The sequence below is a fragment of the Mytilus edulis genome, chromosome 12 (assembly GCF_963676685.1).
Source record: "Mytilus edulis chromosome 12, xbMytEdul2.2, whole genome shotgun sequence".
NCBI classification, from domain to species: Eukaryota; Metazoa; Mollusca; class Bivalvia; order Mytilida; family Mytilidae; genus Mytilus; species Mytilus edulis.
In genome coordinates this window covers 80,634,805-80,658,394 of record NC_092355.1, presented here as the reverse complement: position 1 = coordinate 80,658,394, position 23,590 = coordinate 80,634,805, and the positions used below count along the sequence as shown (strand labels likewise).

Sequence of the window (23,590 nt, the reverse complement as noted above, 5' to 3'; positions counted from 1 at the left end):
GATCAAGTGTGTTTCTGTTGTAAGAGGTAACCTTTATAGCAGGTTTGACTGTATAATGATGACTATCAGATCAAGTGTGTTTCTGTTGTAAGAGGTGACCTTTATAGCAGGTTTGACTGTATAATGATGACTTTCAGATCAAGTGTGTTTCTGTTGTAAGAGATGACCTTTATAGCAAGTTTGACTGTATAATGATGACTTTCAGATCAAGTGTGTTTCTGTTGTAAGAGGTGAACTTTATAACAGGTTTGACTGTATAATGATGACTTTCAAATCAAGTGTGTTTCTGTCGAAAGAGGTGAATTTTATAGCAGGTTTGACTGTATACTGATGACTTTCAGATCAAGTGTGTTTCTGTTGTAAGAGATGACCTTTATAGCAAGTTTGACTGTATAATGATGACTTTCAGATCAAGTGTGTTTCTGTTGTAAGAGGTGAACTTTATAACAGGTTTGACTGTATAATGATGACTTTCAGATGAAGTGTGTTTCTGTTGAAAGAGGTGAATTTTATAACAGGTTTGACTGTATAATGATGACTTTCAGATCAAGTGTGTTTTTGTTGTAAGAGGTAACCTTTATAGCAGGTTTGACTGTATAATGATGACTATCAGATCAAGTGTGTTTCTGTTGTAAGAGGTGACCTTTATAGCAGGTTTGACTGTATAACGATGACTTTCAGATCAAGTGTGTTTCTGTTGTTAGAGGTAACCTTTATAGCAGGTTTGACTGTATAATGATGACTTTCAGATCAAGTGTGTTTCTGTAGTTAGAGGTAACCTTTATAGCAGATTTGACTGTATATTGATGACTTTCAGATCAAGTGTGTTTCTGTTGTTAGAGGTAACCTTTATAGCAGGTTTGACTGTATAATGATGACTTTCAGATCAAGAGTGTTTCTGTTGTAAGAGGTGACCTTTATAGCAGGTTTGACTGTATAATGATGACTTTCAGATCAAGTATGTTTCTGTTGTAAGAGGTAACCTTTATAGCAGGTTTGACTGTATAATGATGACTTTCAGATCAAGTGTGTTTCTGTTGTAAGAGGTGACCTTTATAGCAGGTTTGACTGTATAATGATGACTTTCAGATCAAGGGTGTTTCTGTTGTAAGGGGTAACCTTTATAGCAGGTTTGACTGTATAATGATGACTTTCAGATCAAGGGTGTTTCTGTTGTAAGGGGTAACCTTTATAGCAGGTTTGACTGTATAATGATGACTTTCAGATCAAGTGTGTTTCTGTTGTAAGAGGTAACCTTTATAGCAGGTTTGACTGTATAGTGATGACTATCAGATCAAGTGTGTTTCTGTTGTTAAAGGGAACCTTTATAGCAGGTTTGACTGTATAATGATGTCTTTCAGATCAAGTGTGTTTTTGATGTAAGAGGTAACCTTTATAGCAGGTTTGTCTGTATAATGATGACTATCAGATCAAGTGTGTTTCTGTTGTTAGAGGTAACCTTTATAGCAGGTTGGACTGTATAATGATGACTTTCAGATCAAGCGTGTTTCTGTTGTAAGAGGTAACCTTTATAGCAGGTTTGTCTGTATCATGATGACTTTTAGATCAAGCGTGTTTCTGTTGTAAGAGGTAACCTTTATAGCAGGTTTGACTGTATAATGATGACTTTCAGATCATGTGTGTTTCTGTTGTAAGAGGTAACCTTTATAGCAGGTTTGACTGTATAATGATGACTTTCAGATCAAGTGTGTTTCTGTTGTACGAGTTAACCTTTATAGCAGGTTTGACTGTATAATGATGACTTTCAAATCAAGTGTGTTTTTGTTGTAAGAGGTAACCTTTATAGCAGGTTTGACTGTATAATGATGACTTTCAGATCAAGTGTGTTTCTGTTGTTAGAGGTGACCTTTATAGCAGGTTTGTCTGTATAATGATGACTTTCAGATCAAGTGTGTTTCTGTTGTAAGAGGTAAGCTTTAACAGATTTGACTGTATAATGATGTCTTTTAGATCAAGTGTGTTTCTGTTGTAAGAGGTAAGCTTTAACAGATTTGACTGTATAATGATGACTTTTAGATCAAGTGTGTTTCTGTTATAAGAGGTAACCTTTATAGCAGGTTTGACTGTATAACGATGACTTTCAGATCAAGTGGGTTTCTGTTGTTAGAGGTAACTCAAATATGGCATCTTTTACACGCTAGTATCGGCCAAATTTGGGGTGGGGTGTAGGGCTAGGATAAAAAATTCTGTCCTGCCTTTTTTTTAGTTGTAATCTCTGTCCTGCCTTTCTGTTTTTCACTTTATTCGGTCATGCTTTTTTTATTAGTTTATCCCGATTTTTTCTTCTTCATAAGTTGTCATCCTCTATTATTTTGGCAAAGTGCTCATCCTGGTTTTTTTTAATCAACACTCCGGTCCTGCCTTTTTTTCAAACATCCTTTAACCCCCCCTCCTCTAAATATCAAATGGTATCTCCCTATGTAAGACATGTACCTGTTCAAAATTCTTCACCGGGTTACATAGTACTATATAATAATAACCCGAATTATCCAGTCTTTATGTTCCGCTGCTCTACGATAGCATTCGGCAATCCTCGGTAGAATCCGCTACTCTCCTTGGGTACGGAATCGGCTGAGTTGAGACGAATGGGACGAGTTTAAATGAGGGTACGGAATCGGCTGAGTTGAGACGAATGGGACGAGTTTAAATGAGGGTACGGAATCGGCTGAGTTGAGACGAATGGGACGAGTTTAAATGAGAGTACGGAATCGGACGAGTTGAGACGAATGGGACGAGTTTAAATGAGGGTACGGAATCGGCTGAGTTGAGACGAATGGGACGAGTTTAAATGAGAGTACGGAATCGGCTGAGTTGAGACGAATGGGACGAGTTTAAATGAGGGTACGGAATCGGACGAGTTGAGACGAATGGGACGAGTTTAAATGAGGGTACGGAATCGGCCGAGTTGAGACGAATGGGACGAGTTTAAATGAGGGTACGGAATCGGCCGAGTTGAGACGAATGGGACGAGTTTAAATGAGGGTACGGAATCGGACGAGTTGAGACGAATGCTACGATGGCTACTCGCGAAGTGACCGAGAGTCAATCGTGGGGAGGAACTGGAATATTGGAGTTGAACTTATATAACATCTAATAAAAAAATGTTTTCCCTGTCCTTTGAATTTGATAAAAGATCAGCAAGTACAGATATTGTTGTGTATATTGTATGAAAACTACGACGCATAAATATTCAGTGTGAATCTTGCATGTTAGCTTTCATAAACATTAGTAATGTTACACTGGTGTGTTAAGTTATCATCACACAACTGGTGTGTTTAGTTTTCATCATAATTAACACCGTTACAGTTATGTGTTTAGTTTTTCTCAGCATGAACACCGTTACAATGTTGTGTTTAGTTTTCATCATTAACACCGTTACAGTAATGTGTTTAGTGTTCATCAACATTAACACCGTTACAGTGATGTGTTTAGTTTTCCTCAACATTAACACCGTTACAGTGATGTGTTTAGTTCTCATCATCAACAATATTACAGTAATGTGTTTAGCTTTCCTCAACATTAACACCGTTACAATTTTGTGTTAAGTTCTCATCAACATCAACACTTTGGCATGACTGTGTTAATGTTTGGTTTTCCTCATAATTTAGTGTGATATAAAATGTTGTGTTTAGTTTTCCTAAACATTAACACCGCTACAATGTTGTTTAGTTTTCTTCACATTAACATCGTTATATAGTTGTGTTAAGTTTTCCACAACATAAACACCGTTACAATGATGTGATTAGTTTGTTTTCATCAACATCAACAGTTTGGCATGACTGTGTCAATGTTTAGTTTTCCTTACAATTTATAATGTGATATACAATATTGTGTTTAGTTTTCCTTGACATTAACACGGTCATTGTGTGGTGTTTAGTTTTCCTAAACATTAACACGGCTACAATGTGGTGTTTAGTGTTCCTCAACATTAACACGGCTACAATGTTGTGTTTACTTTTCCTCAACATGAATACTGTTACAATGTTGTGTTTAGTTTTCCTCACCATTAATACCGTTATTGTGTTGTGTTTAGGTTTTCTCAACATTAACACCGTTACAACGATGTGTTTAGTTTTTTTATCAACATTGACAGTTTGGCAATGTTATGTTAAGTTTTCCTCAACATTTACAGTTTGGAAAGGTTGTGTTTAGTTTTCATCAACACTAACAGTTTGGCAAGGTTATGTTTAGTTTTCATCAACATTTACATTTTGACAAGGTTGTGTTTAGTTTTCATCAACACTAACAGTTTTGCAAGGTTATGTTTAGTTTTCATCAACATTAAAACCGTTACAGTAATGTGTTTAATTTTCATCTACATTAACATCGTCACCGATACAATGTTGTGTTTAGTTTTCATAAACATTAACAGTTTGGCAATGGTGTGTTTAGTTTTTATCAACACCAACAGATTGGCAAGGTTATGTTTAGTTTTCATCAACACCAACAGATTGGCATGACTGTGTTAATGATTCTATACTACTGTCAAGACTGGACTGTGGTACCTTTTCAAACGAAATAGTGTGGATTAAATGTTGCCCCATGAATGAAATATCGACTTGAGTGTCGCAGATCGAGAGCGACTTGAGTGGTGCACGCTGTGTCATACGATTACCGTACCGTGACGATATCATGTTGATCTTTTTATACGGTGGACTGTGTAGTATACCACAATTATGACATATCCTGGCCACGGAAATTTTCAACCTATTTTCTGGATAAACACTGAGAAGGTAGTCCAACCGTATATTACCTCCTTTGAGAGGATAATTGTCCCCCTGGTGGATAATTTTCGGTGGCTCCACGATCGTGTTTTTGACCACTACAGATACACTGTTATGTAAACAATCATTAGAAGCATCGTAGTCTATGTTTGACTGACCGGACATGAATTCAGGGATAGGGAGAAGTATAATCTGCCGTATTCTCAACGGAACTTTAGTCGTTATATTCAACGTCTCAAAACAGAACGATTCTATTGTCTTTTGTCCAACATGGCTTGCAAGAAGATCGTTCACATCGAGGGAAAAGGGAAGTAATCCGTCACGTGATTCGCAAGAGAATAACGCGGGAATTTCAATGTGTTCTTCGTCTTTCAGTGTGAAGTATTTGTAAAACATCAATTGTTCTTCAGCCGTTAGAAGTCCACTTTTTACAACAACCTTGGAATATTCGTCCAAGGTCAATAGGGGAATGCGAATCAAGTTCAATAGGTCGCCTAAAATTTTGCGTTGATTTTCACAACTGCTTTCCAAATTTTGCATTTCGCATTGATTTTTAGCCCATTTAACAATAGCATGGAAAATGTCTATTTCATTTGCTTTAAGTCTTTCACTTTTTAAAACAGTCCATATATTTTCTCTAACTAATGTATCGAAGCCTTCTGTGCCAAATACTTCTTTTGCGTTGATCTCTATACAAAGTAACGCCATCTTTGCTAATTCATGCATCCCGAAAAACGTTGCCTGGTTGTAGATGACGCATGCGTTATCAACGTCAATAGCACATTCCAAATATCGTTCACATTGTTTCGCTAGATCAGTTAGAGCGTACTTTGTCGCTGCATGTAACATAGGTGTCACATTGTTCCCATCAAGATGTACACCGTCTGTGTAGATGTATCTGAAATATAAAAACATAGGTGTCACATTGTTCCCATCAAGATGTACCCCATCTGTGTAGATGTATCTGAAATATAAAAACATAGGTGTCACATTGTTCCCATCAAGATGTACCCCGTCTGTGTAGATGTATCTGAAATATAAAAACATAGGTGTCACTTTGTTCCCATCAAGATGTACCCCGTCTGTGTAGATGTATCTGAAATATAAAAACATAGGTGTCACATTGTTCCCATCAAGATGTACCCCGTCTGTGTAGATGTATCTGAAATATAAAAACATAGGTGTCACATTGTTCCCATCAAGATGTACCCCGTCTGTGTAGATGTATCTGAAATATAAAAACATAGGTGTCACATTGTTTCCATCAAGATGTACCCCGTCTGTGTAGATGTATCTGAAATATAAAAACATAGGTGTCAAATTGTTCCCATCAAGATGTACCCCATCTGTGTAGATATATCTGAAATATAAAAACATAGGTGTCACTTTGTTCCCATCAAGATGTACCCCGTCTGTGTAGATGTATCTGAAATATAAAAACATAGGTGTCACATTGTTCCCATCAAGATACACCCCGTCTGTGTAGATGTATCTGAAATATAAAAACATAGGTGTCACATTGTTCCCATCAAGATGTACCCCGTCTGTGTAGATGTATCTGAAATATAACCAGATGCTCCGCAGGGCGCAGCTATATACGACCGCAGAGGTTGAACCCTGAACAATTGAGGCAAGTATGGACACAACATTTAAGCTGGATTCAGCTCTAAATTTGGATTGTGATTAAATAGTTGACACAGCATAGGTTTCTGACACAGAATGGATGTGGTCTAATGAACTTAAAATATTTTTTTTTGCCTTGGAGCAATTCACTATGCTGTTGAATATTAATCCTCTCAAAAAAATGTTTGAAGAAATTTTCTTTTTATTTATGAAATCTGAAATGAGAAAAATTTAACCCCCCCCCCCCCCTCCCCCCATTTTTTTTTCACATCCCCTTTTCCCTTTTTCCAAAACTGATCTCAATTCAAATTCCTAATGGAGTTTGCAACAATAACTACTCATTTAAATACATCATAAAATATTAAAATGTAAAATAAAGTGCTTGTTATCACTGAATGGTAAAGATTGTTTTAATTTATCAGTTGGTAGTAAAAGTGAATATACATTGTATATTGTATAAAACAATGATTTAAGTTGATTCAACTACTATTCCGGACAAAGAAAGATAACTCCAATCAATTGAAAATTTCTTGCTATTGCACAATATTGTGCAATTAGATATTTCTTGCTATTGCACAATACTGTGCAATTGAAAATATCTGCTATTGCACAATACTGTGCAATTGAAGATTTCTTGCTATTGCGCAATAATGTGCAATTGAAAATTGCTTGCTATTGCACAATACTGTGCCATTGAAGATTTCTTGCTATTGCTGAATACTGTGCAATTGAAAATTTCTTGCTATTGCACAATACTTAATATAATAATTTTGGATCCTGATTTGAACCAACTTGAAAACTGGGCCCATAATCAAAAATCTAAGTATATGTTTAGATTCAGCATATCAAAAAAGCCCAAGAATTCAATTTTTGTTAAAATCAAACTTAGTTTAATTTTGGACCCTTTGGACTTTAATGTAGACCAATTTGAAAACGGGACCAAGAATTAAGAATCTACATACACAGTAAGATTTAGCATATCAAAGAACCCCAATTATTCAATTTTTGATGAAATCAAACAAAGTTTAATTTTGGACCCCGATTTGGACCAACTTGAAAACTGGGCCAATAATCAAAAATCTAAGTACATTTTTAGATTCAGCATATCAAAGAAGCCCAAGGATTCAATTTTTGTTAAAATCAAACTAAGTTTAATTTTGGACCCTTTGGACCTTAATGTAGACCAATTTGAAAACGGGACCAAAAATTAAGAATCTACATACACAGTTAAATTCGGCATATCAAAGAACCCCAATTATTCAATTTTTGATGAAATCAAACAAAGTTCAATTTTGGACCCTTTAGGCCCCTTATTCCTAAACTATTGTGACCAAACCTCCAAAAATGAAACCCAACCTTCCTTTTATGGTCATAAACCTTGTGTTTAAATTTCATAGATTTCTATTAACTAATACTAAAGTTATGGTGCGAAAACCAAGAATAATGCTTATTTGGGCCCCTTTTTGGCCCCTAATTCCTAAACTGTTGGAACCAAAACTCCCACAATCAATCTCAACCTTCCTTTTGTGTTCATAAAACTTGTGTTTAAATTTCATTGATTTCTATTTACTTATACTAAAGTTACAGTGCGAAAACCAAGAAAATGCTTATTCGGGCCCTTTTTGGCCCCTAATTCCTAAAATGTTGGGACCAAAACTCCCAAAATCAATCCCAACCTTCCTTTTGTGGTAATAAACCTTGTGTTAAAATTTCATAGATTTCTATTCACTTTTACAAAAGTTAGAGTGCGAAAACTAAAAGTATTCGGACGACGACGACGACGACGCAGGACGACGACAACAACGCAGGACGACGACGCCAACGTGATAGCAATATACGACGAAAAATTAAAATTTTTGCGGTCGTATAAAAACATAGGTGTCAAATTGTTCCCATCAAGATGTACCCCGTCTGTGTAGATGTATCTGAAAAATAAAAACACAGGTGTCACATTGTTCCCATCAAGATGTACCCCGTCTGTGTAGATGTATCTGAAATATAAAAACATAGGTGTCACATTGTTCCCATCAAGATGTACCCCGTCTGTGTAGATGTATCTGAAATATAAAAACATAGGTGTCACATTGTTCCCATCAAGATGTAAACCGTCTGTGTAGATGTATCTGAAATATAAAAACATAGGTGTCACATTGTTCCAATCAAGATGTACCCCGTCTGTGTAAATGTATCTGAAATATAAAAACATAGGTGTCACATTGTTCCCATCAAGATGTACCCGTCTGTGTAGATGTATCTGAAATATAAAAACATAGGTGTCACATTGTTCCCATCAAGATGTACCCCATCTGTGTAGATGTATCTGAAATATAAAAACATAGGTGTCCCTTTGTTCCCATCAAGATGTACCCCGTCTGTGTAGATGTATCTGAAATATAAAAACATAGGTGTCACATTGTTCCCATCAAGATGTACCCCGTCTGTGTAGATGTATCTGAAATATAAAAACATAGGTGTCACATTGTTTCCATCAAGATGTACCCCGTCTGTGTAGATGTATCTGAAATATAAAAACATAGGTGTCACATTGTTCCCATCAAGATGTACCCCATCTGTGTAGATGTATCTGAAATATAAAAACATAGGTGTCACTTTGTTCCCATCAAGATGTACCCCGTCTGTGTAGATGTATCTGAAATATAAAAACATAGGTGTCACATTGTTCCCATCAAGATGTACACCGTCTGTGTAGATGTATCTGAAATATAAAAACATAGGTGTCACTTTGTTCCCATCAAGATGTACCCCGTCTGTGTAGATGTATCTGAAATATAAAAACATAGGTGTCACATTGTTCCCATCAAGATGTACACCGTCTGTGTAGATGTATCTGAAATATAAAAACATAGGTGTCACATTGTTCCCATCAAGATGTACCCCATCTGTGTAGATGTATCTGAAATATAAAAACATAGGTGTCACATTGTTCCCATCAGGATGTACCCCGTCTGTGTAGATGTATCTGAAATATAAAAAATAATTGCTATGTGATGATGTACCGATCATTCGTCATTTGAGGGATTGGGTTTTTTTGTTGTTGAAAAACTCTAGGGTTCTCGGGACAAACTATAGGGATAGGGCCGTGGGGGTTCTTGGGACAAACTATAGGGATAGGGCCGTGGGGGTTCTCGGGACAAACTACAGGGATAGGGCCGTGAGGGTTCTCGAGACAAACTATAGGGATAGGGCCTGGGGGTTCTCGGGACAAACTATAGGGATAGGGCCGTGGGGGTTCTTGGGACAAACTATAGGGATAGGGCCGTGGGGGGTTCTCGGGACAAACTATAGGGTTGGGGTTCTCGGGACAAACTATAGGGATAGGGCCCTGGAGGTTCTCGGGACAAACTATAGGGATCGGGCCGTGGGGTTTTCCGGGACAAACTATAGGGATAGGGCCGTGGGGGTTCTCGGGACAAACTATAGGGATAGGGCCGTGGGGGTTCTCGGGACAAACTATAGGGATAGGGCCGTGGGGGTTCTCGGGACAAACTATAGGGATAGGGCCGTGGGGGTTCTCAGGACAACTATTGGGGTAGGGGTTCTCGGGAAGAGCTATAGGGGTTTGCATTCTCATGACAAACTAAAGTTGTGTGGTCGAGAGGTTCCTCATGACAAACTATAGGGTTGGGGTACTCGGGACAAACGATTTGGGTTGGGTTCTTGGGACAAGCTATAGGGTATGGGTTTCTCGGGACAAACTATATGAGTTTTGGTTCTCAGGACAAACTTAAGGGATAGAGGTTCTCGGAACAAAGTAAAGGGGTGAGGGTTCTGGGGACAAACTATAGGAGTGGGGTTCTCGGGACAAACTAAAGGGATAGAGGTTCTCGGGATAAACTGTTAGAGTGGGGATTCCCGTGACATACTATAGCTGCTGGGGTTCTGGGGGGAAAGGGGATAGAGATTATCGGAACAAACTATATGGTAGGGGGTTCTCGGGACAAACTAAGGTTGTGTGGCCGAGGGGTTCCTCATAACAAACTATAGAGTTGGGGTACTCGGGACAAACGATATGGATTGGGTTCTCGGGACAAGCTATAGGGTATGGGTTTCTCGGGACAAACTATAAGAGTTTTGGTTCTCTGGACAAACTATAGGGGTGGGGTTCTGGAGACAAACTATAGGGGTGAGGGTTCTGGAGACAAACTATAGGGGTGAGGGTTCTGGGAACAAACTATAGGGATGGGGTAGCTCAGGACAAACTTAAGGGATAGAGGTTCTCGGAACAAAGTAAAGGGGTGAGGGTTCTTGGGACAAACTATAGGGGTGGGGTTCTCGGGACAAACTAAAGGGATAGAGGTTCTTGGGATAAACTATTAGAGTGGGGATTCCCGTAACATACTATAGGTGCTGGGGTTCTGAGGGGAAAAAGGGATAGAGATTATCGGAACAAACTATATGGAAGGGGGTTCTCGGGACAAACTATAGGGATTGGGGTTCTGGGGACAAACTATAGGGGTTGGGGTTCTGGGGGAAAAAGGGATAGAGGTTCTCGGAACAAACTATAGGGGTTGGGGTTCTCGGGACAAAATATAGGGATGTCAAAGGGTTCTCGGCACAAGCTATATTATGGGTGGTGGTTCTCCAGAAAATCTAAGATTGAAGCCTCATCTTTAATGGAAACACGCTGGTTCAAACTATCATAAATATGTTTTTTCAAGTAATTTCTTCAATAAAGCAACCTATTTTAAAATCAAATAAGTAGCGCCGCGTCTACTTACCCTTTCGGAGCACATGAAATCACTCGACATTTTGTAATTGTTCGTGTTGGTCATTACTTTGTTTTCTATACAGTGTTTTGTAATCATTTATATGTGTCAGACCTACATAAAATAGGTTGACCAAGAGAAAATTAGAATTAATTCAATACTTAATAAGTTTGAGAACATCATTTGCTAAGTACCCACGAATCGGTTGATTGTTGGTTGCTTAACGTCCAGTGGCAAATATTTCATGCATATTCAGGACGACGCTACCCACGAAAGAATTTATATAATCCATGTTTCCTTACCTCATCAGAGCAGTAAAAATCTCCAATGGAACATCAGTTACAGAAATCTCTGGACTTTTCTCTGGCAAATTTCCAAAAAACATGGCCTTAAAAACAGAACTGCGCACTGCAAGGACAAATTTATGGGCAGGAAGACGTTGGTTGGATTCCCCGGGGAACGTGAAGACGACGTCAGACATGTCATAAGAACAGCACAATAGAGACAGACTTTCGTTCATTGATTTACAATCTTGTGGACACAGGCAGTCTTCTGTGGTCTGCGCTTCTACTGTCGCCATTCTATTTTTGAGAAGACAAATCTGTAATTTAAATAAATCTTAATTCATTATCTAAAATTCCTTAAAAATAAAAGATATGGAATTTTGAGTGATAAAACAATTATCTAACGTGTCTGGTAAGGTACATTTCCGGATTTATCATGTTGCTACGTATGCTAATTTTTTGCCGCGGGATATAACGGAAGATGTCCCACAGTGGTATCTGTGTCAATGAAACAACTCTCTATCCAATCAAAATATTTTCAAAGGTACCAACCTTCACCCTTATCTGAAACAATAGACAGAAAGACACCTATTTAATATCCTGCGCCACCCAAATTCAAATTCAATTGGTATTTTTTTTTATTTTTTTTTTTTTGTGATAAGCAATGTGTAAAATTTTCATAATATTTGGTTGAGGCAGTTAGAGAACGGAAACCAATTTTGGGAAATAATGACGGACGGACGGACGTACAGACGGACAAGGATGTCACTTAGTGCCCAAAAATTTAAGAAGATATACACAAATATATCTTGAAAAATAATGAATAGAGAATAAGGATAAAAATGAAAAAAGAATATCGAAAATTTGTAAAAAAAAGTTAAAGAATTTAATGACCCCCTCCCAGACCATCGTGCTGGGACCTACCAAAAAAAATACAAGATGTTACAAAATATATCTTACTGACCAGAGAAATATAAAAGTATAACGTATCCTACCGGCTATAGTAAACCAACCATGCACACTAAGAGTGAAACCAATCTTTCTATGCACACTTACAGTAAAACCAATCTTTCTATGCACACTATAGCAGTGGAATCGATGTTACATATAGAGTGAATCACCAATGATCTAACATCCATTCTCATTTTACAAACAGTTTGAATTTTCCATAAAAATTACTGATCAAGTATTCCAAAGATCCCATACTGATTTACACATAGTTCGATTTCCCCATAAAATTATTGATCAATATACAAATAAAAGTGGTATGATTGCAGGCCATTGCAATGAGACAACTCTCCATGCACCAATGACCAAAATGACACGGAGGTTAACAATTGTAGGTTATCACAAAGCCTTTTACAATGAGCAAAACTAATACCACATAGTTACATAGATGTATACATACATGTATAAGAGGCATTGGAATGATAAATTTAAAAATGATATATGTAAAAAAATCAATAAAACGAAAAGCATATGTGTTATAGAGCAACATATGAAAACTACTGAATTACAGGCTCCTGGCATGGGACACTCCTGGCATGGGACACTCCTGGCATGGGACACTCCTGGCATGGGACAGACACGTAAAGAAAGTGATTGGGCTAAACATACTACTGAATTACAGGCTCCTGGCATTGGACAGGCTCGTAAAGAAAGTGATTGGGCTAAACATACTACTGAATTACAGGCTCCTGGCTTGGGACAGACACGTAAAGAAAGTGATTGGGCTAAACATACTACTGAATTACAGGCTCCTGGCGTGGGACAGGCTCGTAAAGAAAGTGATTGGGCTAAACATACTACTGAATTACAGGCTCCTGGCATGGGACAGACACGTAAAGAAAGTGATTGGGCTAAACATACTACTGAATTACAGGCTCCTGGCATGGGACAGACACGTAAAGAAAGTGATTGGGCTAAACATACTACTGAATTACAGGCTCCTGGCATGGGACAGACACGTAAAGAAAGTGATTGGGCTAAACATACTACTGAATTACAGGCTCCTGGCATGGGACAGACACGTAAAGAAAGTGATTGGGCTAAACATACTACTGAATTACAGGCTCCTGGCATGGGACAGACACGTAAAGAAAGTGATTGGGCTAAACATACTACTGAATTACAGGCTCCTGGCATGGGACAGACACGTAAAGAAAGTGATTGGGCTAAACATACTACTGAATTACAGGCTCCTGGCATGGGACAGACACGTAAAGAAAGTGATTGGGCTAAACATACTACTGAATTACAGGCTCCTGGCATGGGACAGACACGTAAAGAAAGTGATTGGGCTAAACATACTACCGAATTACAGGCTCCTGGCATGGGACAGACACGTAAAGAAAGTGATTGGGCTAAACATACTACTGAATTACAGGCTCCTGGCATGGGACAGACACGTAAAGAAAGTGATTGGGCTAAACATACTACTGAATTACAGGCTCCTGGCATGGGACAGACACGTAAAGAAAGTGATTGGGCTAAACATACTACTGAATTACAGGCTCCTGGCATGGGACAGACACGTAAAGAAAGTGATTGGGCTAAACATACTACTGAATTACAGGCTCCTGGCATGGAACAGACACGTAAAGAAAGTGATTGGGCTAAACATATTACTGAATTACAGGCTCCTGGCATGGGACAGACATGTAAAGAAAGTGATTGGGCTAAACATACTACTGAATTACAGGCTCCTGGCATGGGACAGACACGTAAAGAAAGTGATTTGGGCTAAACATATTTGCTGGTATCAAACCACATTAAATAAAACAATGGGTAACAGTATAACATAAGAATGAACTATCAAATCAGTTGAAAATTTACTACATGAATAATCTCATAATGATGTTACAATTTATTTTTTGAATTCACCAGAAACTTCTAAAGATCAATTGTAATTCTACAAAGTTCATTAACCCTTAAAATAAGCACATTATACACTTACAGAAAACAATAGTATTAATTACTCACATAGAATTTCAATTAATCAGCGGCGTGAACTTTGAATGAATGAATAAACATGTGTAATCTGTTAATTGATCTAATTAAATCTATGCTAATTTTCATTGAGTATTTCCCTACGATATCTTCGAACTTTCGGAAATTAGAATTGGGCGAAAGACATTTGTGCTAATTCATAGACATGACCATAGCTACCGTATCATTTGGGCTAATCTTTTTTAAGTCAAGTACGCGCATGAGTCGTGCATACATATACTTGTCAAGCAAATAATACATGAGGGTCTGGATTGGGGGGGGGGGGTCTGTTATTCTGTAAACATTTAATTTTCACCCCTTTTTCTCTAATCTTCAAAAAATTAACCCCTTCTTCTTTAATCTTTAAAAAAATTAGACCACGAATTTCTCTAATCTTCATTTTTTAAGGGCATTATTCTTTAATCATTTAACCCCATCCGAACCCTCATACATGAATGTAATGGTTAGCATTCGGATCTGATTTTAACTGACCAATTAAAACAAACTATCGATGTGTTTTGATTTTGCAAACAACGATGTCGGTGGTAGAATATTTAGGATAGTAATAGAGAGTTTGCATTGCAACAAACCACCTACCAAGTCCCAACGAGCTCTTGCAAGTTTCCCTTTTTTCACTCTGTTAATTTTGTTTCGTTAATTCTTATTCCATTTTTTCCCTATTGCACTTATCAGAAACCTTAGATTTTTAACGTGTAAAAAGCATGTCACTTTTCAATATATATGTATGTGGACATCTGATAGAACTTCTCCATACCGACAAGACCAGACGTGTCTTCAGCATAGGTCTTACTAATAACAGTCGTCCATGGTCGAACTTTTCATGGATAAACACTTGATGTAGTGCATAGATATAAAAAAAAGAAGATGTGGTATGATTGCCAATGAGACAACTCTCCACAAGAGACCAAATGACACAGAACTTAACAACTATAGGTCACCGTACGGCCTTCAATAAAGAGCAAAACCTATACCGCAATGTCAGCTATAGAAGACCCCGAAATGACAAATGTAAAACAATTTAAACGAGACAAATAACGGCTTATTTATTTACAAAAAAAAATAGATGACTTGTATAAAAATTTTGCAGACACAATCTGACCAATTCTCACTATACAAATCCTTGTCCTGACTAAGTATGGACATATAGGATTTTAGCAGACTTATTCTGATTAATCGTGGACGGTTACAATTTTTTGAAGATAAATTCTAACTAAGTGTGTATGTATTGGATTTTTGCAGACAACATAGGAGATATTATATAATTCGGACGAACTTTTATCGATATTAACTGAAAAGTACAGACGACAAAAAATAATGAACTTTATAACAATCATGTTCTGTATAGAAAATTTTATCTAGAACTCTGACCTTTTATCACGTGACCAATGTCTTGACCTTAGAAGCCATTAAATCGTTTGCCGTTCAACTGAGAACAATTTTTGTAATATTGGAATATCAAAGTACTAATATTTAATGCGGTTACTATCATAATGGTACGGTTTGTCACAAAATAAGGATATTTTTTATTTATGGGACAGCGGTTGCAGGAGTTTCTCGCTGAGTTGAAGTCAAATTGGTGATATTCCCCATTTCCATTAAGAAGATGGCAAAGACAAATTTCCATTTAAACATGTGATGACAGTTTGGTCAATGGTTAACATCTGACGCCAACATATTGTTGTTCTTCATGTGAACGTTTGGTCAATGGTTAACATCTGACGCCAACATATTGTTGTTCTTCATGTGAACGTTTGGTCAATGGTTAACATCTGACGCCAACATATTGTTGTTCTTCATGTGAACGTTTGGTCAATGGTTAACATCTGACGCCAACATATTGTTGTTCTTCATGTGAACGTTTGGTCAATGGTTAACATCTGACGCCAACATATTGTTGTTCTTCATGTGGACGTTTGGTCAATGGTTAACATCTGACGCCAACATATTGTTGTTCTTCATGTGAACGTTTGGTCAATGGTTAACATCTGACGCCAACATATTGTTGTTCTTCATGTGAACGTTTGGTCAATGGTTAACATCTGACGCCAACATATTGTTGTTCTTCATGTGAACGTTTGGTCAATGGTTAACATCTGACGCCAACATATTGTTGTTCTTCATGTGAATTTTCTCTATTCTTTATTTCCTGTCACGTACCCACTCAGATGCGGATCATTTTTTAGAGGGTTTTTCAGGGGTCCCGGGTTCCCCTTTTTGTGAGAAAAATTGGTTGATTATAAAGTGAATCACTGAAGCATGACTGGAGCGGGCCCCCTCTTAGGCAGTCAGTGGCCCTTATGAAAATGTCTGGATCCGCCACTATTATCCTTCAATTCCATATATATTTTTCTAAATAACATCCATTATTCTCCAATCCTTATATTACCCCATTATTCATTTCTTTATCGTATTTTGTTCGGGGATTTTTGAAAACATATTTTGGGACTATCATTTTCTTTTCTGTTTTCAAATCAAACACTCATACAACGAATTGAAGAAAAAAAGACAGGACTGAAAACTATGTTAGTACTCTTTTGTGTACACGAAGTATAAATTTACAAATAAATGTGCAATGTTCGACGAATCATTCCGTGATAATTAAATTCTGCCTGCAACAAACCACAACCAACACGGAGAGGCTTATACTTACACATACATACAAATACATAGATATAGGAAGCTGTGGTGTGAGTGCCATAGAGACAACTCTCCATCCAAGTCACAATTTATTAAAGTTAGCCATTATATGCCAAGGTATGATCTTCAACACGGAGCCTAGGCTCACACCGAACAGCAAGCTATAAAGGGCATATACTAGTGTAAAACCATTCAAACGGGAAAACATGTATGATTTCAAATTAGAACTCTAAAAGGAAATTTATGGGCGTATGCCTATATTTAAAAAAAAAAACATCAAGACATTTTCACCGTATATGTAAAGCAAAATTATATCCGGGTGAAATTTGATCCGGAGGAAAAAATGTCACAGTAGTTGTTGTTATTTTTTATTCGGAGGAAAATATTTCCCGGGGATATTTTTTCCTTTGCCGTGATTTGAAATAAAGCGAAATTGTTAAAAAAAAAATGTATTATAATGGGAAATAATTTCACAAATTATCCTTGGAAAAATTTCCTGAAATATTCAACTCAATATCATCCTTATAATAAGAAAATTATCATGAAACATAGGGAAGAAAACCAGAAGTAATTTCAAAGATCGTAATTGTGAAAATAATATCATGATTAAATAAGGTTAGTGAAATACATGTAAAAGTGAGTTGTTTTCAGATCTCAGTACAAATATAAATTTAAAAGTAAGGTAGAAATATAGTTGCATTACTACTGTTAAAAGTAAAAGAAGAATTTGATTATGATGATATTTAACTTTATAAATAGTTTTGTCTGGGGACAGATATGTAGTTGCTGATTATATGGAAATCCGATAAATCATAGCATAACAATATATTGGAACAAAAGCATGCTTAACAGCTGGATAGTTTTTACCCGTGAAATGTTATCTGTCTTATTAAATCAAGTTGTAAGTCATCTTTTTATATAAATGAATATATAAAAAATAAGATTCAAGGAAAAATTTCACTATAAAATAGATTCAGAATATATTATATTAATATCTATAAAATATAAATTGCTCATAATTACCTCCCTTTAATAAAACATTTGATAATTATAGTCAGGTATATATTAATTGTGAGTAACTTACATGGTAGTTAATGGGACTCTATTTCACACGGTTCTGTGAAATATAGTACGGCAAATATATACCGGTACATACTATCCGCATAACACAGATAGATTTTCACTCCTCTGGAAAAAATCAACCTGTGAAATACCATGCCTGGAAAAAAATTACCGGGACAAATTATCCTCAGGATAAAATATCACAGAGGAAGAAATAAACCGTTACATATACAGGGGCGGATACAGCCATTTTTAAAGGGGTCCAACTCAAATGCATTGACTTCGTCCCCAAAAAAGGGGGAGCTCAAACTATATGTCCCCATTGAAATATTGAAATGCATTGATCGTCCCAAAGATTTGTATAGACCCTCCCTCTGGATCCTCCACTGGTATACCGTGCAACAAGAAAGCGATATATAATTTGCCTGGTAATCATCATCAAAAGTCAGGCGATCAGCTTTTTTTCAATTATAACTAAAGTCAAAACCCATCAATCAAACCACTATAAAAGTCTCTTAAGACATAATCCTTCCTGACTGACATTTAATGACATGAATATCGATACTCCGCTGATTGTGTATTGCTTTGGAATGTGTATTGGTAAACTATTGTCCCTTTGTTGTCGGAAATCATATAGGTGTATGTAGATATTTCTTTAGGCTTAAGGTAGATAAAAAATTGCGATCAATAAGGGCCATATACTTCGAACGTATTCAATCAATTAAATATCCGTGTAAAGGAAATAAGGTGTTTAAACAAGTTTTGTCATGCTTGGCTTGGCGTGAAGTCGGATTACTGTTAATTAGATCTTAATTATAACCGTGACTGTTAAATACCTGACATTGTTATAAGTCGGAACGTAAGAACGTATACATACTTAGTTACGACCAAACTTGTTTGGATATTGTAATCCGTTAAAATAAATAGTGAAAAGAAAAATATGGATATTTACTAAAAAAAAAGGAATACGGAGACGACGTGTATCGAATTGTTGAAGACGTACAATAACTTATTTATAATTTTTCACTTGGAATTACAAAAAACTACTCCGTAAACATGAGCGGAGGGATGGTAGGGAGTTATATGTTGGCTACTCGAAAGAGGTGAGTTAATTACTTTTAAATTAGTTTAACAAAATTCAAAGTAATGTTAATAATACATACTTATAATGCATTGGATATCTAATATTATATTATAGATGGTTTATCTGCATATTCTTTAAGTTTTCAAATTGTTCTCATAATTATTTTTTTTTTTTTTTTATCTCATTGCCAGTTTGTATTGTATTATGGAAATTATTGAATATGTTGTAATGTTTATCATTGCCTCTTGGGCCCATAATTGAAAATAAAAAATCTTCTTATCGTTGAATTTTTTTTTTTAAATATATAAAAGTAATCTAGATTGATTGATTTATTGTCGGTTGCTTAACGTCCAGTGGCAAATATTTCATGCATATTTAGTACGAACTCTCATGTCTAGAGGAAGTGTTCGCTTTGTGATAATTCAACCTAGTATCTGTCTAATTTAACATGATTAAAAGTTAAGAAGAAAATGGGGTTCAAACCTGGACCCTCTTATTGATTCACAAGTGCCATAACCAAATAAACAAAAACAAGAAGAAAAGGGAATCTATTCTATTATATTGTGGTTGTCACTATACGTTCAACTTCTTTGTCATAAAGTATGCATTCTGCAAAATTAAATTAAATAATTAACAGAAAAAGCTCGATACATATCTGTATCTGTCGTAAGACATTGATGACAAAATAATATATATGACTGATGTTTTGCGCTTTGTCGCCGGAAATATTGCCGTTTCGAATATTTTGACAAGGGACAACATTTTTGATGACAGTATTCTATTAATGGATAAATTGCAGGTGATGTTTGTAAACCCAATGTTTATTAGATTTACATTTAATTTCATTTCCTTAAAATCCGGTTTCGATCTGAAATCTTATACAATGTCAATACTATAACTTGTAAACATCTAAAGTAAATACTAGTTACTTTATTCTAATATTTACATTTAATATTGAACATTTCAATAGCACTGAGAGTTCAGCCTTAAAGATTCCATATTTCGATTTCCGACCAGGAAACTTTTCACAAACGTTGAAATTAGCGTTCGTTTTATTTGAAATACTGCAAACTAAACTTTACCAAGGACTTGAACAACACATTAAAACGTTAATAAACTAACAAATACAAGTCATAAAGTATCTAAAGTATGACTCTGTTAAAACTTTAATAGAGTTATAAAGTTTTCAAGGATTTTAAATGTTTGAAATAGATTCACCACGGTTTGACAGAATGCCAGGTCATAACTTATATAGTTATACTTTATTGTCGTATTGGCTTTATACCGCTCGAGTAAGGCTACTCCAGTTTGTTTGTTTGTTTGTTTGTTTGTTTGTATCTAGTCACATTAGATTCGTAATGTTTGATTAAAAATAGTATACTCCGGGTGCGGGAGTTTCTCGCTACATTGAACACCCATTGGTGGCTTTCGGTTGTTGTCTGCTCTTTGGTCGGGTTGTTGTCTCTTTGACACATTCCCCATTTCCATTCTCAATTTTCTCGAATATAGAATATGTAGATGAGATGTGCATGCTTACTAGCAAAGTGACAACTGTCAAACCGGATTCAATCGAAACGGATTCAGTGGCGGATCCAGGGGAGGGTTCCGGGGGTTAGACTCCCTTTTTAGGGGGACGATCAATGCATTAGAATTGGGCCCTATGGTTGGAACACCCCTTTTTTCCTGGTTTGGGAACCCCCTTTTGAAAATGACACATTACGGCTTGTGTTGTATTGCTCTTAATATTTGTTTTGAACATGTATTGCTGCTATTCTTTATACACTGGCAATTAAAAATACAAGATTACTTGTTTTTACATGCAACTAAAAAGGGGAGTTTTTAAAAGGCGTTTTTAATATTTGGCATTTACTCAGAAAGAAATGAGAATGGGAAGTTTGCAGACGAGAAAACAATCTCACAAAATAACGAGTTGAATTGTTATGTTGCCGCCTCATAGACTCATACACAATATCATCTATAAATAAAATTGAGAATGGAAATGGGGAAGGTGCCAAAGAGACAACAACCCGACCATAGAAAAAAACAACAGCAGAAGGTCACCAACAGGTCTTCAATGTAGCGAGAAATTCCCGCACCCAGAGGCGTCCTTCAACTGGCCCCTAAACAAATCTTTACTAGTTCAGTGATAATGAACGCCATACTAATTTCCAAATTGTACACAAGAAACTAAAATTAAAATAATACAAGACTAACAAAGGCCAGAGGCTTCTGTCTTGGGACAGGCGCAAAAATGCGTCGGGGTTAAACATGTTTGTGAGATCTCAACCCTCCCCCTATACCTCTAGCCAATGTAGAAAAGTAAACGCATAACAATACGCACATACAAATTCAGTTCAAGAGAAGTCCGAGTCTGATGTCAGAAGATGTAACCAAAGAAAATAAACAAATCTATTCTACCAAAACATACAGCAGCCTTTATTATTATTAGTCTTCTTACGAAAGGAATTGCAAATTTAAATTATGAATTAACGCCATTTAAGCTCAGTATTTTACGTTCTGTAGTTTTCCCCTTTTTTGAAGGAGGATAAAATTGATTTATTTCCGTTTGTTAACATTATTTTAAAAGAACGAAGAACGAAGAACTGAGTTTGTGTGGCCTTATTTGTATATTTTAATCTGTATTCTCAGTCTATATACTTAATATAGTAAGAATAAATAGGCGATTGTCTTTATGCAAGTTGTCGTTTAAATTTATAGTTTTGAACCAACTTAAGTCTATAAAACTATCGAAGATTTATACATACGACCTTATTTAAGAGTATATCGTATAGGCTTAACGAATTGTACTCGAAATTTACTTAACATCTTCTTTGATGCGTTCAAACCAAAATTATATCTTCTTTGTTGCATTCAAAATATAAAAAAATCCTCTTGGCTGCGTTTAAAAGAAATTATCTCCTCTTGTTTCAATTCACAATGATTTTTTATTTTTTTTAGCTGATTTCGAAATGCTTTTTATAATATCCCAGATTGTATTGATTTCAATCCCTGTCGTCAAGTCAGAACCGAACAGCGAACAGTTAATAAACAGCTGCGCCATTAGCGCATGATACGCCTGTCATGTTTTCAAAGAATAAAGCTCAATAACTTCTTAATGTCACATCCGAAACTTATAAAAAAAAAAAAAAAAACTAAAGGGATCGAGGTTATCTGAATAGATATAAATCTGTCGCCAAAGTATAATCAAAACTGATCAAATCATATTGTCCGAAAACTGTAAATCCCCCTAGTTTTTTAATGAATAAAACCCCATAACTAGTAAACGTAAATTTGAAATTTATAGAAACGTCGCACGATACTGGTGTCACCTAACGTTACACACTCAAAGACGTAAGCCAAAATAAAAACGTTGGAATGCATGTTGTTCAGATGGCTTTTTACAATAAATTTTAAAGGATTGATTTTTTTTCCTGAGAAAGGATTAATTGTTTTTCCTTAGATAAAAGATGTTAAGCTTTAGTTTTATTAACAAATTAAAAAAAAAAAAGTAACTTGAATTGAAACCATTTGTTTTATATACATTTTAATTATAAAGGCAATCGATTACTTTTTTTATGGATAAACTATGCACTGCAAATGCACTCCAGAATGTCAAGGCGAAAGGACTGCGGCATATCTAGCATGTCAGTTCTGCACAAATATATGCAAGGAAATTAGCGGGAACAATTATTATTGCTGTTTTTTTATCTATTAATTTGTATTATAGCGGATCCGACTACTAGACTAAGTATTATAGACCGGAAAACACTTCAGTTCCGCAAGAAAATATCTCCCAATCCCTTCTCTATGAATCGGTAGAGCTTCAACATAAAACATCAATTTTAAAGTTTTCTTATTAAGCAACAAAATAAAATAGCCGTATTCCAAATTGTCTGTGAAAACCGCAATAATGACAATTAGACGGAACGTTAGAAGTATATTTTATCAAATAACGTCAAAATCGTATGTGGGGACATTGTATCGGACATTTTAGTTTTATCTGCTATCTCGTATATTAGATTTAATTTATGGGAATTTAATATCAAAATAGAGATACTTTTGTGTACTTTTATCCATTATAATTTTTTTTATGTAGCGAATGGCACTGTATTAAATAAACATCATGAAAAAAAACAGAAAACGTACCCTACGTTTAATTTGGTTTGAAGGGGACAAAATGTCGGACATTGCTATTCAACTCGAATAATAAGAATTTATTTTAACCATTCCTGATAATAGCATGAGGCGAAAGTGTGATCTTTGTACAAAATACTAGTATAAGAATTATTTACTTTCGACATGGGGATTGCGCTGGAAATCCCTTTTTTGGGACAGTTTAACAAAAATTACGGCAACCTTTCGTGCATGGGACACATAATTTGTATCATCTTGATCCCTTTTTTTTTTTATATTTCTGTC

General features: G+C 36.0%; 3 protein-coding genes across 6 annotated transcripts in view; 2 read left to right on the top strand and 1 right to left on the bottom strand.

The window, feature by feature from the left end:
- Nucleotides 1–4,307: 4,307 nt before the first annotated feature.
- Nucleotides 4,308–23,590, bottom strand: part of LOC139497242 (BTB/POZ domain-containing protein 3-like) — a 22,746-nt gene continuing 3,463 nt past the window's right edge. Inside the window, exons 1-3 of one of the 3 annotated variants that reach the window (XM_071285381.1) lie at nucleotides 12,375–12,470; nucleotides 11,398–11,696; nucleotides 4,308–5,643 (exon numbers count right to left, since the gene is read on the bottom strand). In XM_071285381.1, coding sequence (XP_071141482.1) covers nucleotides 4,449–5,643; nucleotides 11,398–11,675 — 1,473 coding nt within the window. In that variant the 5' untranslated portion in view covers nucleotides 11,676–11,696; nucleotides 12,375–12,470 and the 3' untranslated portion in view covers nucleotides 4,308–4,448. Of the gene's footprint in view, nucleotides 5,644–11,397; nucleotides 11,697–12,343; nucleotides 12,471–23,590 lie in introns of those variants that run through there. The other 2 variants (XM_071285379.1, XM_071285380.1) reach the window with 2 other exon arrangements.
- Nucleotides 12,878–14,125, top strand: LOC139497873 (uncharacterized). Its single transcript, XM_071286113.1, has one exon. The coding sequence runs from the start codon at nucleotides 12,878–12,880 to the stop codon at nucleotides 14,123–14,125; it is 1,248 nt and encodes a 415-aa protein (XP_071142214.1).
- Nucleotides 18,615–23,590, top strand: part of LOC139497247 (ciliary microtubule inner protein 5-like) — a 23,769-nt gene continuing 18,793 nt past the window's right edge. The window contains exon 1 of one of the 2 annotated variants that reach the window (XM_071285394.1): nucleotides 18,615–19,190. In XM_071285394.1, the coding sequence (XP_071141495.1) occupies nucleotides 19,144–19,190 (47 nt within the window). In that variant the 5' untranslated portion in view covers nucleotides 18,615–19,143. The remainder of the gene's footprint in view (nucleotides 19,191–23,590) is intronic. The other variant, XM_071285391.1, reaches the window with a different exon arrangement.